Source organism: Pseudophryne corroboree, chromosome 12, assembly GCF_028390025.1.
Source record: "Pseudophryne corroboree isolate aPseCor3 chromosome 12, aPseCor3.hap2, whole genome shotgun sequence".
Classification (NCBI taxonomy): Eukaryota; Metazoa; Chordata; class Amphibia; order Anura; family Myobatrachidae; genus Pseudophryne; species Pseudophryne corroboree.
Genome location: NC_086455.1, coordinates 10,902,235 through 10,921,951, shown reverse-complemented (window position 1 = coordinate 10,921,951; position 19,717 = coordinate 10,902,235). Strand labels below are relative to the sequence as shown.

At 47.3% G+C, this 19,717-nt stretch overlaps 1 protein-coding gene across 1 annotated transcript in view; it reads right to left on the bottom strand.

The window, feature by feature from the left end:
- CASQ1 (calsequestrin 1) overlaps positions 1-19,338 on the bottom strand; it is a 90,389-nt gene extending 71,051 nt beyond the window's left edge. Inside the window, exon 1 of the mRNA XM_063946980.1 lies at positions 18,816-19,338. Within this exon, the coding sequence (XP_063803050.1) occupies positions 18,816-19,058 (243 nt within the window). The 5' untranslated portion in view covers positions 19,059-19,338. The remainder of the gene's footprint in view (positions 1-18,815) is intronic.
- Positions 19,339-19,717: the final 379 nt, after the last annotated feature.

Genomic DNA, 19,717 nt, shown 5'->3' with positions numbered 1-19,717 from the left:
CTCAACATCTGAATGACCCTCTAATATGAGTTAATGATCGCTGTCTGTGTATATCAGTAAGCTAATTACCTACAGTATTTACAGTGTCCCTTATTGTGAAATGCGCTGAAAGTGGAGTGCCCTGCTGTGCAGACTCCATGTTGCTACTACTTCAGGGAAGCTTCATTCCCTGTACCAAGATGGCCACCGAAGCTACTACTGAGCATGTGCGGAGCCATCTTGGGAGTGTGTTAGAGTGCCACACTGGGAGACAGTAGTCTTTCACTTAGCTCCAGTAAGACCAGTGATTACCTGCACTATAACCACTGTTCCAACATCCTGCGTCACTACCAGGTTCCTACACACACTCACCGGCTGGTGAGCTGCATAACACCCCACTCTGATCAAGCTCCACTCCATCTAGCAGTGTGTATAACAGTACGGGTGTACCCACTTTATCTTTAATCAAACCCCTCCACTGGTTAGGTAACGGGGCTGTTTGTAGCTGTAAGGCCTCCACTCCTTCACTGGTGTGTACAGACACTCTGCTACATCCTCAGCCTGTTTGTGCATAATATCTTTCTCAAACCTCCTCAGCCTGTACACACATACAGTATTTTCAACAAAGCATTGGTTATGCCCTGGATTAGGCAACCAAGACTTCTGCCTAGGGGCTGCCGGGTACTGAGGGGCCCAGATTACTCTTAACTATTTTTCGGTGTTCTTTTCTGACAAAAAGATGGATGAAGCGTGTTTCAGATGGCACTGATTGCCAGTCCACACTACTTCCCTATGGAAAAATGAGTCCCAGGTTGCGAAGAGGGATCCGAAACCCCTGTTTGCCTCCCCCCACTGGCATTCTCGTGTGCGTGAACCCCAGTTCATACATGTGCAGTAGCAGACTCTGCAGTGCTAAGTTTCAAAGCTACTAAAGTAGTGGTGATAGGGATTACAGGGACAGCTGATCTTCGGATCACCAGTCTCCACGGCGGAGGAAATTTGGATTACTCAGGTGATTTTGTATCCATCGCTGCTACTCATTGGATACTTCATTATCGGGGTCCACTCGGCACCTGGTAAATGGTAATGGATATGTCCCATAGACACTGGGTGGGAGGGTATGCAATTCCGAGTTAATGAATTGGCCCCACTGAGTATTCAATTTTCCCAAATCTAACTCTCTCTCTGCACATGTTACATCTGCCCCCCAGCAGTGCACATGGTTTTGCCCAACTGCTAACAAATTTGCTGCTGCGATCAACTCTGAATTAGGCCCTATATGGGAATACCTCTCAGACTGAGCCTCTCTGGGGTTAATGATCTTGGCAGGAATCAATTAAACCAAATATGTTTATGAAACATACATATGATGTTGTCAGTGGCGGATTTTACCTATGGACTGCAGGACTGCCCCCCCCACCCTAGGTAAAATCTGCCACGTAGCTCAGTGTCTTAGTGAGCCAGATCCAGTCCGTGACTACACTGGTCTCACTCTGACTGGCGGTGACTTCCTATTGGTAGTGCTACTTGTCAGTCACAGACACACAAGGCAGTCCCATTGGGAGGTGTGTCCTCCCTCCAGGACTGCCAGACCGGGCTGTGATAGGCAGAGAGCACTTCCTGCCATTTGGCACAGCTCAATCCGATCCAGCTTCTATGGGCTGCAGCGGATGCAGTCTATAGAAACCGGGGGTTTGCGCATCTATTAATTGTCTATAAAATCTCCACTTGCATAGTGAAGGGCGGAGACACACAAATTGCAGTCATGCCACCATATATGACCCATCTCAGTCACTGCGACATGCTAACGCAGAGACAAGGGATTGGAAAAACAAGAACATACGGTACCTGGTGACAATTTCCTGATGACATTTGATTATAAGGTGCCTCAGGGCTGTACAGATGGAGCCATGCTTATCCTGGCTCCGTCTGCGACTAGGTGCGCCTGGCGAGGCGCACAGCCGGGAACATATAGCAGCCTCTCTCTAAGATTGGCGGCGTGCCTGCGATGCGCGTGGCGCCATCTGTATGTACTACTCCTTGGAGAGAGATAAATTGCAGAGTAAAGCACCAGCCAATCGGCTCCTGTCTGTCATGTCACAGGCTGCGTTTGTAAAATGACAGTTAGGAGCTGATTGGCTGGTACTTTATCTCTCTCCACGGCTTAGTAATAAGTGTTGCAAATTTGCCTTTGGACAAACCATGTGATCTAATTGTGTGTGTCGGTATTTTGGCATGTCGGCTTTCTAAATGTCGGCAATTTGAACGTGTCGGCATAATGAATGTCGGAATTTTGTCCGTGTCGGTATTTTGACTGTAGGTCAATGGCTGTCGGGATTACGACCGTTGGTAAATCAACCTGAACCCTTTTATTCCATCTCATCATATATAGCCATTATACAGGTCTGTGCTATTAGCCGGTGGTACTGCATGCGTGGTAAGTCAGGGTGGACCTCTGCTCAGTGTCCTGTAAAGGGATATATGATACGTATACTTCTATAGGATCGCACTTGCGTTTAAAATCAAAATTGTAAATATGAATACTTTTGAAACAGCCGCCTACTGTATATTTAGCGCTTCTCCAGTTTGTTGGTGTTGTACTGATAATTCCACCGCTAGGGGTTGCGATCAATGAGCTGGAACCCCAGTGCATGAACTTAGGTCAGAAGTGAAACCAGCATCTCTCCTACTACTGTGGAACTACAAGTGCCAGCATGCCCATGTCAGACAGAGAGTGGGCATGTATCTCTACGACAGTCAGTGATACATCTGAATTATTCATGTACAGCTTGTCCAGACCACTGTCAAGACCTGCTGGGACTTGTAGTCCCACAAAATCTGTAGAAGCTACAATTTGCATGCTGAGCTTGTCCTATGCACAAGCAGGACATCTTACCGGCCTCCTGTCACTGGGTAAGGGGGGGCTGTGATTGGAAGTGCTGGGGGGGGGGGCTGACACACTACATCCGTACTTGCATCCTGATGACTGGATTACAAGAAAACGTTACAGAATCTATTTCTGACCGCCTTGGGCGGCGCTGCGGGCTCAGTACGAGGAGGACTTCTGACTCCTTCTAAGCCTGTGGCTTCTTTTTCCAGAGAGTAGACCATCTGGAGCGGCCGTGTTGGAGCCTTTTCCCCTGAATGTGCACTTCAGCCTGTAACCTAAGGAGCGCAGAGGGTGCGGTATGCCAGCCAGCACAACTCAACACATCTCCCCTTGCAGTCCATCTGCCGCAGCCTTTTCTTGGCCAGAGGGACAGGCCTCCCCCCAATTGGCTGGCCTTCCACGCAAAGAGAGAGAGACGAAAGACATTTTACTGGAGTCAGCAAAGGCTCCATGTCCCGTTCTACCCAGCATACCTTATAAAGGTACAGGGGACGTGTGATATAACTGGGGGTAGCGTCAATCCCTGGCTGTAATACAGAGGCTGCATCAAGCAAACAAAATCGTTTTAGAAGCATCTGGAATATTACGCAGAACCCTACTATAATGCGTTCTAAATATTTACTCAAAATATAACATATCGACTAAGGTTTTATTAATTATTAATCCTCATTTCCCCCAATAACACAGTATACCTTCAGGACAAAGTGCTCTTTAATCCACATAAAAAAAACCGCGCACATACTGTGCTGTAACCTAAGAAGCTGCCAGCCTCAGCCGTATAACCGGGGCGAGGAATTCACGTTCCCGTCTCAGGTGTCCTCTATTTATACCAGGTAGCATAGGTTTCTAAATGTTAACGCTGCGCTAGTTTCACTGTAATTGGCGTGACAAGTTAGAGTTAAGCGGCCGCTTTAGAGTTGCCATTCTGCAGCTCAGGCACTGTGCGTCACAACACAATTGCGCACAAGTCGCACCGATATTTCCAGTTGACAAAACGCAGATTAATTTTTCCGGTGGATGATAACGATGGTCGTCGTATATATGTGATCCAGACACATCTACACGCTAAGGTTGCATGTACATACGTGTGGGAATGTGTGAACTTTTACATTCAACTCTAAATCAGTCCCTAAAAGCATGTCTGTAGAGCGAAGTAAATTGTAAGCTCTTTCGTTCACTGTGACTCCAGTGTGTGTTCTTGTTATGACATAAGTGCTCTGGGATCAGTGTATAAGTGAAGCGCAAAAATATAGGGGGTCATTCCGAGTTGTTCGCTCGGTAAAAATCTTCGCATCGCAGCGATTTTCCGCTTAATGCGCATGCGCAATGTCCGCACTGCGACTGCGCCAAGTAAATTTGCTATGCACTTAGGAATTTTACTCACGGCATTTTCATCGTTCTGGCGATCGTAATGTGATTGACAGGAAATGGGTGTTACTGGGCGGAAACAGGCCGTTTTATGGGCGTGTGGGAAAAAACGCTACCGTTTCCGGAAAAAACGCAGGAGTGGCTGGAGAAACGGGGGAGTGTCTGGGCGAACGCTGGGTGTGTTTGTGACGTCAAACCAGGAACGACAAGCAGTGAAATGATCGCAGATGCCGAGTAAGTCTGAAGCTACTCAGAAACTGCTACGAGGTGTGTAATCGCAATATTGCGAATACATCATTCGCAATTTTAAGATGCTAAGATTCACTCCCAGTAGGCGGCGGCTTAGCATGAGCAAATCTGCTAAAATCCACTTGCGAGCGAACAACTCGGAATGACCCCCATAACTGGGTGACGTCTTGCTAGGAAGGCGACGAATAGGGAAATAAACGTAACAGAATAATTTATAGATGAAGTATGCGCCCAACAGGCTCACTGCTGCTCTGGGGGCAAATATTATGTACTGTGTTATTAACAAGGCAGATGACAGTATTACGCTCCTATACATATGGAACCTTAGGGGTATATATATTAAAGTGTAGGATTTCAAAAGGGGAGATGTTGTCCATAGCAACCAATCAGATTTAGCTATTATCTTCAAGACGGTGCTAGATAAATGATAACTAGAATCTGGCTGTTTGCTATGGACAACATCACATCTGAAAACCCGCATTTTAGAAAATATATCCCTCAGTGTCCTACAATCCTGCAGCTATATCTACATTGTTATCTGATAAGTGTTTCACCTTGACCCTGTTCTCAATATATATATATCTCAGACGGGATCTGGTTGCACTGTATGCAAACACTTGGTAAAAATAAAACACTGCTATAAGGGTCGTCCATTCCTTAAATTCCAAAATAAATCCATTTAGCACCTCAGGACAAGTTTATGTAATGTGAGCTACTGTAACATCTCCCACTGCTGAATTGTGAACTACACTGTTTGGGGGGAATTCAAATGTTTGAAAAGTCAGTTGCAAGTCTGTTTTTTTCCTATCTAATAGACAGACACCCAACCAACCTTTCAAATATTTGAATTCCCCCCTTTGTGTCTGAACTAGGATTATGTAAGTACTCAGTACTGAAGTTTAGGCAATTATAGACAGGATATTACTCCCAAGGGGGGACACAGACCGGTATAATACATTAATACCCCTTTTACACTCGCATGAAAATCACGGGATTTTGCACGTGAATGCGCATCATCCCGGGTTTTTTCTCAGTGTGAAAGGGTACAGGGACAATTTCCCGGGTCGAGCATCCCGGGATTTCAACCCAGGTCTCGACCAGGGTTGGTCCCGGGACCGTCCCGGGAAGCTGTGTAGTGTGAAAGGGTCCGTCTCGGGATTCACTATCCCGGGACTGTTAAAAGGACTCGGATTGGAGCTTAAGCCGTCCATTGATTTTATTAACGGCCTCGCCGTCCACCCCCCTACCTTCTTTTCTCCCCAATAAACACGCGGACAACTGAATTGCGATTTAAAAGGTCACAGCCAAATTTATTGATTGGATTAGAATTGGTACTCTATAAGTGGGTGGCGAGAAAGCAGTGCATACCCCCGGCTACAGCCTCCATATTAATTTCTCCTCAATTAAACAACGGGGCGGAACCTAAGTCCCGCCCTTGCGCAAGTTAGCTGAGCGGTACCACTTCCCCTCATCGGCATAGCACCGGTCCACCCTTAAGATGACGACCGTGTCGGCCCTTGAGGCCACGACAAATTCGCCGAGTATCTGGGGAAGTGCCGGCCAACCGACGTTGCGCTACTACAGACCGCCGAGGAGCACTGCTTGCCGCGCCTGCTGGACCTCTTTTGCCAGACCATAATTAAAGACCGAATTGGCCTGACGTTGCCACCACCGGACGTAAACTTCAATTCAAATTCCAGTTACCTCACCTTCGCCCTGGTGATAGCGAAAACTCTGGATTGCCTGTCGGTGCCACCACCGAAATTAAAAAATGTTCAATTCCTAAATACCAGGGCCAAATTGCCCTACCAACTGGGCGGGAGGGTGGGTGCCTTCTTGTATCCTTGATCAGCCTGAAAGAGGGAGCCTGCCTGGCACTCCTGCTCTTTTGTACCTCCCAGGTAACTCTCCTCCCCCTCTTACCTATAGGATGCTGCTATGCTACCTGCTCTATCCCCCCCCCCCCCCCTCCCCTTTTCTCTCCTTCCTTGCCCTAGGCTCCTTCTTTAAAAAACCCAGGACGCTTATTTATTCTCGGGCCTAGTTTGTCCCTCGAATTCTTTAAGCCGTCCATTGATTTTATTAACGGCCTCGCCGTCCACCCCCCTACCTTCTTTTCTCCCCAATAAACATGCGGACAACTGAATTGCGATTTAAAAGGTCACAGCCAAATTTATTGATTGGATTAGAATTGGTACTCTATAAGTGGGTGGCGAGAAAGCAGTGCATACCCCCGGCTACAGCCTCCATATTAATTTCTCCTCAATTAAACAACGGGGCGGAACCTAAGTCCCGCCCTTGCGCAAGTTAGCTGAGCGGTACCACTTCCCCTCATCGGCATAGCACCGGTCCACCCTTAAGATGACGACCGTGTCGGCCCTTGAGGCCACGACAAATTCGCCGAGTATCTGGGGAAGTGCCGGCCAACCGACGTTGCGCTACTACAGACCGCCGAGGAGCACTGCTTGCCGCCATAGCCTGGTTCCTAGAACCCAGGCCCGCCACCCCCTGCTACCTCATGCCTTCCACTGACGCTTTCTGCTATGTTGCCCAAGAATATAGCTAAACCTTCCTCTGTCAGGTGTACCCCGCCTTGCCTGAATAGTCCCTCCTCTCCGAACCTCAACAACGGGTGCCTGGCGATCGTATCGCCTTCTCCCGTTAAGAGACGGGCTACCGCCCTGTTCACCTTTCTTCTGACCCTTTGTAACCCCGTGCCCCCCTGTGCCCTTGGGACTATCTCGGACCATGTGATCCGTGTATTAGGCCACCGGCCCTTCAACCCTTGTATGCCGGCTTGAATTGCCGTAATCGGCTCGCTCCCCTAGCTTTTTCCTAGATCGCTGCCCCCTAGACCTTTTGCCCTCCTGAAAAGTAGAATTACACATAACCGTTACCCCCTGTTGTATGCCGACCTATGGTGCGAACTTTCGCGCGACCCATATGAAGGTGAAAACCACAAAACCTCTTTTTGTTTGAGGGCAAAATTGGAAAAAGTCCTTCATTCCCCCATTTATGGCGGGCAGCTTAAGGCCTTGGGTTTCGCGAAAGACGCCGAGCTGCCTTCTAGTCTTGCTTTTCCGCGCGTAAGTGTACCTTGTACGCTCCTGATTTCCCCCTGGCCAGATTTTTGGTCTCGCCCGCTGGCAACCCCTTACGTGCCACTACTGCCATGTCTTGTCAGTTGATAATTACACTTTCAAATGGCCTGACGATGCCTCCACCGAAAAAAAAAAAAAAACAATTTCTACATCCTAACGGTGCCAATAAAAAATGTCTACATCCTAACGGTGCCGAAATTAAAAACACAACAATTCTACATCCTAACGGGTTCAATCCGGTTAGGTATACTCATCATATAGCGCCCTATGATCTATACCTAGCAACTGACATATGACATAAGACACCCGAGAGTGCATACAAACTCCACAAAGAATGCTCTTAACTGGATTGAACCCATGACCTAAGCACTGTGAGGCCGTAATACTACCCATTGCCACATACTGGTGCGTTTACGCTGACTTGATATTCATGCCTTGCGCCAGACTATAGTTGTCCTACGTTATCCCGTCTACCGCTAAGGCACATGCAGCCTTGACCCCTACTTTATGCAGAGATGAGGTATTATTCAGCCCTTAAACCTTCGCTTTGCGCCTGGACCTTTTGCTTTCCTTTTCCTTCTGTCCTGTCTACCTTATTATGATACCATAAGTGACCATCATATTGCACGTTCACTAAAGTAGCTTTGATGGGTTTTTACTGTGATCGCTACCGCTACTTGTTGCATTTTGTATGACCGTTCGGTTCTGGAACAAACTTATTCAGCGCTTAAAGGCATAGCTAGTAAATGTAATATGAATTAAGAACTGGGATTGAACCCATGACCTCAGCGCTGTGAGGCCGTAATGCTAACCATTGCCCCATAAATGGTGCGTTTCTGCTATTCTGCTACCTAAGTGAACATAATACTGCGTATTCCCCAAAGCCGCTTTGATGGTTTTTCTATTGAGATCGCTATCGCTACTTGCTTTGTCTCCCAGGCCTGCCTTTTGTATGACACTCAGGTTATATAACAAGCGGTTATCATTATAACTATATACCACATAATACAATGCCAGGGGATTAAACCATGCGTTTAGCACAGTGGAAGTTGTACTGCGTAGCGCTGGGCTGTACCGCGCTATGCAAATCGTGGTCTGTCTATTTTTTATTTATTTTTATTTATTCATTATTATTATTATTATTATTATTTTTGGTTTTTGTTACTGCCTCGTTATGCTCTGTGTACCCATGCATTTTTCTAATGTATGGACTGTGCAAGGCATTGCAAATCGCCTGTGACGCCTTCCTACTAACTGCAATACAATAATAATGGAGCTAAGGCCACGGGTAATACTGAAAAAATTTGCTAGTATGAACGTTATGGTGCGTGACTGTCCCCCACTGATCTGTATTATACTGTTCTTATATACCTACTATCAATGCAATAGTACATGCTCACGGCAATGCGATGACTGTTCTGCCTTATATTATATAATTCATCGCTATTCCCCTCTATAATGTGCAAAATACCCCCCGGCCGTTCGATCCGGTATTAAGCTTTATATTAGCCCGCTAGTATACCTATGATGCTGAAATATGCTCTTGCCGCCATGCCCTCAGTAATCATTACGCTGTATACCTAGTACGACCCGTACCCTGTAATATACCCATGCGGCAATGACATCGCTGATTTGCTTTATCTCGTATACTTCCCCTTTCACACTGCCGCCCGTACCCGGTATTTTGCCATTTTAACTGGCTTCCTAAACGGGTCAAAACTGCGATGTGAAAAGGGGTCCCCTTCAATTTACCGCTTTCAACTACAGGTATTTTGAACGGTAAAAGAAGGGTCCTCCCCGTTTCAGTCCCATTTCGCTGTGCAGTGTGAAAGGGTCTGAAACGGTATTTGCAAGCCCCAGCAGGTCATAGGCTGTCTCCATGTGTGATGTCAGCAGCCACAACCAGGAAACAGCTTGGAAAACACCGGAGACCCATGTGAGAGTGGCTTTATAAACTTTTATACTGCAAAGCCACTATAAAATGTCTCATTGGAGTGATGAAGAGGTGAGGGAGCTGCTTTAGGATCAGAGGGGATGAGGAAATCTGCAGACAAATTACTGGGACAGTCAAGAATACCCTCATATATAAAAACATAGCAAAATGCTTCAAGCTGCTGGGTTCCATCGTACTACTATCCAAATTTATTAATAATTAATTAATTAATACTTATTAATAATGTGTGGTTAGAAAAGTCCATTTATAGCGACAACCACTGTTTTCTATGGGTGAAACGGGTTCAGTGTGAAAGGTACCAAAAAAAAATTAATGAAATGGTAATATACTGGTTACAACATGAGATGTGAAAGGGGTTTAACTGCTCAAACCCGTTTTAAGAACCGTTTCAAAAGCAGGTTTTGCGATGTGAGCAGCATTGCTAGTACCTATTCTACCCTGCAATATATACACGCCGTTGCACTTCTGCGATCCTTGCATCACTCGCATATTATAACCTTATCATACTTTATACGCTGTAATTTAATACTGACTGCAATGTAACCACTGACCCATGTTATACTGTCTACTATGACACTATTACACACTATGCGCTGCCATAACCCCCACAACCCTGTAATTCTACCCAGCCCCCCACTGCCCTTTTATTTCCTTTATTTATGTATTTTTATTTTTACACCCCCTCCCTCGTATACCTTACACTGGTCACCCTGCTGGGAGGGGTTATGTGCAGGGGAGAAGATGAAAGGGAACCACCACCATTGTTGGAGGAGGGGAGATAAGATAACCCCCAGCCAGATAGCGTCTGCTGGACATGCTATCAGTAATTAAGAAGGGGGGAAGCTATTGTATTACTGTGAGAGCAAAGATTTTATGCGGGAAGCCTTAGCAACGGGGAAAGGGGGGGGGGGTTGCTTAGATGTGGTGTTTGCTATCCCTGCAGCAGCTGAATGTCCCATGCGTTTGTCTTTTAAAACCAACTCCAAGGCTGGAGTGATTATCTTATGTTTTCTTACCAGACAGTCGCTTTAACCCACTAAGCCATAGCGCAGAAGCCATACCCCTAGCCTGTAAATACATGATACTTATCTGGGTGGTCCCTCTGCGTGCCTCCTAAGGAATCATTAGATTGCAAAGTTTCGCGTGGGCTCCCCCTGAAGCTAAGCCGTAGGGAGAAGCGAGACGAGTAGCCTGATCATCTGTAAGTAAGTACAGTAAGTGAGAGGGAAAAGTACCATATTACAAAGTAACATGACCGAAAAGGGAACATTCATGGAAATAATTAATTAACTAACAACCCAATAACTTGAATTAATAAATAGGCTGGCTGATTGATATGGGTATTGGTACTGGCTAGCGCCCGTGCAGCCTGGCGGATATGGCGGGGCTGATACCCGGTGGAGTGGGCTGCGGCGGGCCAGCAGCTTGCCCACTGCGGATAATGGGCTGTGGGGAAGTGCTGTCCCGCATGCCACCCGAGGGGGGGGGGGGGGGGGGGGAGCGCTGCAAGCTGCTGCCCCCATCCCACTTGCTCTGGCTGTGCAAAATGAGTGTTTAGCAACTATTTTTCTATATAAACATTACTCAATTACCGACATAGGAGTATACACAGATAAAATGTAAGCTAACATGGTGCTGTTATAAAGAATGAGAAACTGTGACCTGTAAAATGTGGATTACTCCAAATGATCTTTACATTTTTGAAATCTTACTTTCCTATAATGTTATATTTTCATGTTATATTTTTATTGTATCATATTTACTTACCACTTTGCTCTTATTATTTTTATTGTATCATATTTATTTACCACTTTGTTCTTATTTTGATTAAAGATTTAGAACACATTCTGCTGTACCGTTTACCTTTAATTTTTAGTTAAAAACATGAAAATACTAATAAAAGTATTTTAAAAAGGAAAGCATGTTAAGTTTCTTAGTGAGAAGTAGAGTATTCCACCCACAGCAATCACGGGCTCCTGCGGTGGTGTCTGTCCCGCCGGAGCCGCTATCTGTGCCTGCTGTCGCTGCTGGGCGCGTACCTGCGTGTGTCGGTACGCGCCGCTACTGTGCAGCGTCGCTGGGGGTGTGAGTGCGGGCTCTGGCGGCGGCCTGTTAAGTTTCTTAGGACCTGACCCGCCGTAGACGGGGATTGTAGCTGCTGCTGTGGCTGGGCGGCGCCGAGCGTGACGCGATCGCTCGGCGCCGGAAGGAGGGGGGGGGTGCGGCCTGCGGCTGGCTACGGGCTGGCTCGCCGGAGCCTGCTTCCGGGCCGCCGCGCGCCAGCCACGTGCGTAGGGGTGACGCGGTCGGCGGTCTCGCCGATCCCGTCCGGGGCCCTCGGGAGTGAGCAGCGTGCTGTGAACCGTGCGCTGCCTGGTCCGCCTGGATGAGGCGCCGGGGGGCGGGGGCATTCCTCCTGGGTCTGGGCATTCTGGTGTGCGGGCGCTAGATGACTGGGCTGCGTTTGGTGCAGTGAGTATATTTTGTGGTGAACTGTAAGGAGGGGGGTCTAGATTTTGGGCTGCAGTGTGTGTATAACTGAAGTGTATGAGAGGGGGCTTATAATAAAATTGTACTTATTCCTTTCCCTTGATTCCAGGAGCTGTGAGGTGGGTGCCTTCTTGTATCCTTGATCAGCCTGAAAGAGGGAGCCTGCCTGGCACTCCTGCTCTTTTGTACCTCCCAGGTAACTCTCCTCCCCCTCTTACCTATAGGATGCTGCTATGCTACCTGCTCTATCCCCCCCCCCCCCCTCCCCTTTTCTCTCCTTCCTTGCCCTAGGCTCCTTCTTTAAAAAACCCAGGACGCTTATTTATTCTCGGGCCTAGTTTGTCCCTCGAATTCTTTTCTTGGGCTCAGAAAAGATGATGTCATCTTTTCTGAGCCCAAGGCCATTTCTAATGACATACTTATGCATTTGCAGGGATATCCCGGGATCAGTGTAAATGGGGCTGTCCCGGGTCGATCCCAGGTCTTAGTGCAGTGTGAAAGGGGTCAGTCCCGGGAATGCATCCCGGGAAGCATCCCGGGAGTGAGAGTGTAAAAGGGGTATGAGTAATTAGTAGTTTAATACAGCATTTGTTTAAATACCCATATTATGGCGAAAGCAAGGAAGTAATTAAATGACCACCATCCAGCACTGCAGGGGGCAGATGTAACATGTGCAGAGTTAGATGTGGGAGGGGCGTGTCCTAGCTCAGAGCCAGTAACTGTGCACCAAGGTAACACCATACTGCTCTGCAGGTGGGCAGATGTAACATGTGCAGAGTTAGATGTGGGAGGGGCGTGTCCTGGCTCAGAGCCAGTAACTGTACACCTGGGTAACACCATGCTGCTCTGCAGGGGGGCAGATGTAACATGTGCAGAGTTAGATTTGGGAGGGGCGTGTCCTAGCTCATATCTAAGTTGCAGTGTTAGAATAAAGCTGCCCAGTACTTGTAGGCTACATGCAAAAGCAGACTGCAGTTACCCTGCAGGCAAAAATAATAAATGTATTTACACCTCTTTGTGGTTTGTTCCAGGTGCAAAGCATACTTGCCTACTCTCTTGGATTGATCAGGAGGCTCCAAAAAATTTGGTGGTGCTCCTGGCTCCGTGGAAAGGCAGGCAATTATCGTTAATCTGGGCATTGAATAGCTGGTGGGCGGGGCTACAATGACACAATCATGCATCCACGGCCCTGCACCGCACACCCTGTTACACTGACGTGCCCGCACCCTCCCGCATGGGGCAGTTAGAAAGTGGGTAAGCATGGTGCACAGTTAAGGGGCCCATACTGTACATCAGGCCTGTTCTGCTGATGCCTGGGTCGGGTCATCGACAAGACCCAATATTGTTGGAAATTGTCGGTATGCCGATTCTGACCCCAAAATAATCAGGATTGGCAAGTTGTTGTTTTTTTAACATGTTGTATTTTGCCAATCCCCTGAGAAATTGCTGATCATTGAAGTCCGGCGATCGAGTCGCCATTACTTGTTGGGTTTTTTTTGCATTGCTTCCCCCTGAGAATAATCCCCAGTAAGTGACGTTAGTGTGGTGAGTAGGGATGTTACTCCCGGTTGTATTTAGACTATGGAACAGATGAATTTAGCAGGTATGCCCCCGGAACGGCTTCTAGCGGCTCTGCACGTTGCGTCACGGAAAGCTGATTCTGCTTGCAGCATATGGAGGTGAGAGCAGAGCCAGCCGTCCCTGACTGACAGGTTAGTGTGTCATTGGATCTGCCCCTTTTTGTTCAGTGAAATATGAATTTGCAGATATGTAGGTTGAGGAATGGCGAAGCACAAGCGGAACCCAAATATGGGGGGTAATTCCAAGTTGATCGCAGCAGGAATTTTGTTAGCAGTTGGGCAAAACCATGGAGGTCATTCCGAGTTGTTCGCTCGCAAGGCGATTTTAGCAGAGTTGCTCACGCTAAGCCGCCGCCTACTGGGAGTGAATCTTAGCATCTTAAAATTGCGAACGACGTATTCGCAATATTGCGATTACAAACTTCTTAGCAGTTTCAGAGTAGCTTCAGACTTACTCGGCATCTGCGATCAGTTCAGTGCTTGTCGTTCCTGGTTTGACGTCACAAACACACCCAGCGTTCGCCCAGACACTCCCCCGTTTCTCCAGCCACTCCTGCGTTTTTTCCGGAAACGGTAGCGTTTTTTCCCACACGCCCATAAAACGGCCTGTTTCCGCCCAGAAACACCCATTTCCTGTCAATCACACTACGATCGCCTGAGCGAAGAAAAAGCCGTGAGTAAAAATCCTAACTTCATAGCAAATTTACTTGGCGCAGTCGCAGTGCGGACATTGCGCATGCGCACTAAGCGGAAAATCGCTGCGATGCGATGAAATTTACCGAGCGAACAACTCGGAATGAGGGCCCATGTGCACTGCAGGGGAGGCAGATATAACATGTGCAGAGAGAGTTAGATTTGGGAGGGTTATTTTATTTTTGTGCAGGGTAAATACTGGCTGCTTTATTTTTAACACACCACACCCAAATCTAACTCTCTCTGCACATGTTAAATCTGCCTCCCCTGCAGTGCACATGGTTTTGCCCAACTGCTAACAAAAATTCCTGCTGCGATCAACTTGGAATTACCCCCATGGTGTCATGTCGCTACTTCGCTAATCTCTAACTTTATCTACTGTTTACTGCAAAGCTGGGTACACACTGGCCGATATATCAAATTGGTGGTATATCAATGGTCTGTCGGTGGGTGTATACCCCCGATATATCTGGGAACGACGTCATTCACAGACATATCGCATTGGCTTTGCAGCACAGTCGATGGCCAATATATCTTCAGATTTATTGGGCCATCTGGCTATGAGTACTGGCGGTCGGCGGACACTTGCTGCAGGCCCACATCACAGCTGGGCTGGAGAATTTAAATGCCTGCTCAGCTGGGTTTCCTGACCGACACGTAGAGCAGCCGATTGGTAAGTGTGTATACTGGGTTGACGCGACGGCAGGTCCGCCGACGTGTGGGTCAGGTGTGTACCCAGCCTTATGGTTTCTGGGGGGAAATACAAGTCTGGCAGAACTGGGTGATTTAGGGACACACTATTGTTACTTTTGCATCCACTGACGTAGATTGAGAACCCTGATCTGCAAATCCTGGTGACCAGATTGCTAAATGTGTCGGCAGCTTCCCATGGGATTGGCCTGATTGGTTCCCAGCCTTGTCACTTTGCAATTTGCTGCAAATAAACAGAACCAAATATAGGGGGTCATTCCGAGTTGTTCGCTCGTTATTTTTTTCTTGCAACGGAGCGAGTAGTCGCTAATGCGCATGCGCAATGTCCGCAGTGCGACTGCGCCAAGTAAATTTGCTATGAAGTTAGGTATTTTACTCACGGCATTACGAGGTTTTTTCTTCGTTCTGGTGATCGGAGTGTGATTGACAGGAAGTGGGTGTTTCTGGGCGGAAACTGGCCATTTTATGGGAGTGTGTGAAAAAACGCTGCCGTTTCTGGGAAAAACGCGGGAGTGGCTGGAGAAACGGAGGAGTGTCTGGGCGAACGCTGGGTGTGTTTGTGACGTCAAACCAGGAACGACAAGCACTGAACTGATCGCAGATGCCGAGTAAGTCTGGAGCTACTCAGAAACTGCTAAGAAGTGTCTATTCGCAATTCTGCTAATCTTTCGTTCGCAATTTTGATAAGCGAAGATTCACTCCCAGTAGGCGGCGGCTTAGCGTGTGCAAAGCTGCTAAAAGCAGCTTGCGAGCGAACAACTCGGAATGACCCCCATAGGCCCTCATTCCGAGTTGTTCACTCGCTAGCTGCTTTTAGAAGCTTTGCACACGCTAAGCCGCCGCCTACTGGGAGTGAATCTTAGCTTTGCAGAATTGCGAACGAAAGATTCGCATAATTGCGAATAGAAATTTCTTTGCAGTTTCTGAGTAGCTCGACACTTACTCTGCCACTGCGATCAGTTCAGTCAGTTTCATTCCTGGTTTGACGTCACAAACACACCCAGTGTTCGCTCAGACACTCCCCCGTTTCTCCAGCCACTACCGTGTTTTTCCCAGAAACGGCAGCGTTTTTCCGCACACACCCATAAAACGGCCTGTTTCCGCCCAGAAACACCCACTTCCTGTCAATCACACTCCGATCACCAGAACGATGAAAAATCCTCGTTATGCCGTGAGTAAAATACCTAACTTTTTAGCAAATTTACTTGGCGCAGACGCACTGCGAACATTGCGCATGCGCAGTAAGCGACTAATCACAATATAGCGAAACTCGGCAACGAGCAAACAACTCGGAATGAGGGCCAAAATCCACATCTACTGTACCAAAATGGAACCAAGGAACCAGGCTAGGCCTCTTTGAGATGCCACCTATTTTGGGGCCTTCTGGGGAACAGGGCGAGATGCAAAGCCTGTTGCACAATACTACGAATTTACGACAGGCCCAGGCCTTCCATACTGAGGAATACAAATACAAATGTTTGAAAGGTCAGTTGGGTGTGTATCTAATAGACAGGAAAAAACAGACAGCCAACGGACTTTTCAAACATTTGAATGCCCCCCTAAGTGTATACATATTGTGGGTCATTCCGAGTTGTTTGCTCGTTACCGATTTTCGCTATGCTGTGATTTGTTGCAAATTGCGCATGCGCAAGGCACGCAGGGCGCATGCGCTTAGTTATTTAACACAAAACTTAGCTGTTTTGCTGTGGCTTCTGCGGCGCTTTTCAGTCGCACTGCTGTTCGGTAAATGATTGACAGGAAAGGGGCGTTTCTGGGCGGCAACTCAGCGTTTTCCCGGCGTTTGCAAAAAAACTCAGGCGTATCAGGGAAAAACGCGGGAGTGTCTGGAGAAACGGGGGAGTGGCTGGCCGAACGCAGGGCGTGTTTGTGACATCAAACCAGGAATGAAACGGACTGAGGTGATCGCAATCTAGGAGTAGGTCTGGAGCTACTCAGAAACTGCAGGGAATTATTTAGTAGCAATTCTGCTAATCTTTCGTTCACTATTCTGCTAAGCTAAGATACACTCCCAGAGGGCGGCGGCCTAGCGTGTGCAATGCTGCTAAAAGCAGCTAGCGAGCGAACAACTCGGAATGAGGGCCCTTATTCATATACTATGAGCTGCTATGAAGAGGAGGAGGTATGGAAATAATGACTGGGCGTAACTTGATGATCCAATCTGTTGGAAAGGACAAATTACATGATCCCGCTATTTGCATAACCATGCCCTTGTCCAATCAGTGTTCACTGAGGTGGGTGGGGCTTGATGATGCAATTTGCATCATAATAGCACTTCCCCACCCACCCTTCTTGCAGCCCCAGTAATTTGCTGAGTGTGCCCTTTAAATCATGGCTGTAATGCTAGCCAATCAGCTGTACCAGCTCAGGAGAACTCTCCCACTTTCCAGATACAAGGGCTGTGATTGGTGGAAAATCTTGGACGCAAGGAAACTTTCTTCAAGTCCTTGGACATTCTGTTGAAATATTACTTTCCATAATATTAAATACTGTAGGGGAGCTTAAGAATACAATACACACACAGCTGATTCCAACCAATGCGTGAATAGCTCTCATTGGTCTGGTGCAAGGTGGACAATGTAAGCAAACATCTTATTAGTTGCTATGGGTAACGGAACAATTGCAGCCCTCTAGTGTCTGTAACCCATTGTGCTATGACTGTTATAGCATGCTTTATGCAGTGGATACTGTAATAGCATTGAATGATGTCACAGGTCTCAGTAGCTTACAGAGGAGAATATAGAGGACACAATAGATAGATATAACACATAAGGATGTCTGTGTGCTTGCACTACTGTTATATCAAAGTATCATGCTTACTAATTAAACTCTGTGGACACATGCATTAAATCACCATTTCCTATAATTCGCTTTATTTAACTATAAACTAACATTGACATATGAAATATTCTATGCATTTTCTGCTTACATTATAGCACTTATATAATTTGTGTATGCATTTCATGCAGTGTAATCTGTGTTCTATTGATTACTCTCCTAAACGATTGTATACAAATGGCTGTTTGCATTTGGCGTTTGCGCTGTCGCCGAACAGATTAACATTGATTTTTCACCCTCTTCTGATATTAACAATTTACTTGTACAAGCCCTGTAGCAACAAGAGCTGGCAACAGCCATCTTACTGGATGACTTCTGTGCTTTTCAGTGAGGTCTTTATATTATCTGGCATAGTTGTATTTGTTCGTTCCCCAGGGACACAATTGTATGCAATACAGAGAGCAAGCAAATGCAGCTAAAATAAACAGTTTTATATAATGTTATCAATATATACAGCTGACGAGCACAGAATGAAGCCATGCAGGTAAGTTATCGTGTAAAACATGCCAGAGGGTGCTCTATGTGCAATACATTACTTTAAAGTTGACTGAAGGTGTCAAACTCATCTAAGTGATCTGTACTAGCAAGTTGTGATGCCTTTTAGTGGAATAAGACAGAGAGACCAGGAACCGAGAGGGAACTTTATCAAGGCTTGGAGAGAGCTAAAGTGACAACCAATCATCTCCTAGCTGCCATGTTACAGGCTGTGTTGGAAAAATGACAGGAGCTGATTGGCTGGTACTCTATCTCTCACCACTGTCTGTGCTTTGATAAATCTCTCCCTAAGATGTATGTGCTGGTCCACTAAAAGATGTCATACATTTCCATGCACCTACGCATCGAGACTTATAGTCCTCTCTGTGCCTGTGCAGCCATATCTACAGTGACGTTGGGGGAAATGTATGTATTATATACAAGCATCTCCTCCTCGTGTCTCTTTGTACCTCCAAAATAAGCTCCTCCATCTCAAACTGTCTTTGTGAAGCCTTGTCATCTCCTACGGGTTCGTGGTACAGCAAGGCCAACACTTCGTACTTCTTCAGGGCGGCCTTGTAGTTCTTCAAGCTGATATGGATGACCCTGTCCTCCCCGTCGTACTCTGGGAAGTCGAGCCCATCCTCTGCCCGGGCACCCAGGTTAGCCAGGGCGAGGCACAGAGCTGCCAGTACCAGCCACGGCCCCTTCATCCTCTCGCGCGTTCCAAGTCAACAGGTTGCAAATTCCGGTCCCAATTTAAAGTCAAGGGGGGGTGGACGGTGGGAGGATAAAAATGAAACCCCTTCTCCGCCCCTGCAGGTAGAGGAATCGTGTTGGGAGGACGGGTAGTCCCTTGGCTCTCTTGGTGCAGCAGGTCCTCTCACTGCGGGGACTGGGGACAGCTCCTTGAGCTGGTTGAGGTGGAGGCGAGAGTCTGGGGAAGAGTGGTGGACACCTTCCCAATGTGCACAGACTGAAAAGCAAAGGCAAAATCTGACACCCAGTCCATAAAAGAGGATGAGGGGGCTGGATAGGAGGAGGTCAAGAAGTTGGGAGTGACATCCTATCCTGAATGGTTTGGCAGTCTGGCAATTCGTCACTTGTCCCCCCCCCCCCTCCTGTTCCCCTGTCTATATATGTCTACATGAGGTCGTTCTACTAATATACTGTGAGTCCTCACTTATACTATTGGCAGAAGCTGGGCACAGATGCGGGCAGTCAGACAGCTCAGCCATACGTACACAGATAGTGCAGAAACGGACTAAAAAATGGACTTCATAAGGTGCAACCTGAGATGTTCTCCAGGTGTCACCAAGCAGGACATCACTACATTATCCTCAGTGCTTTAGAATGCAGGACAGGCTAATGA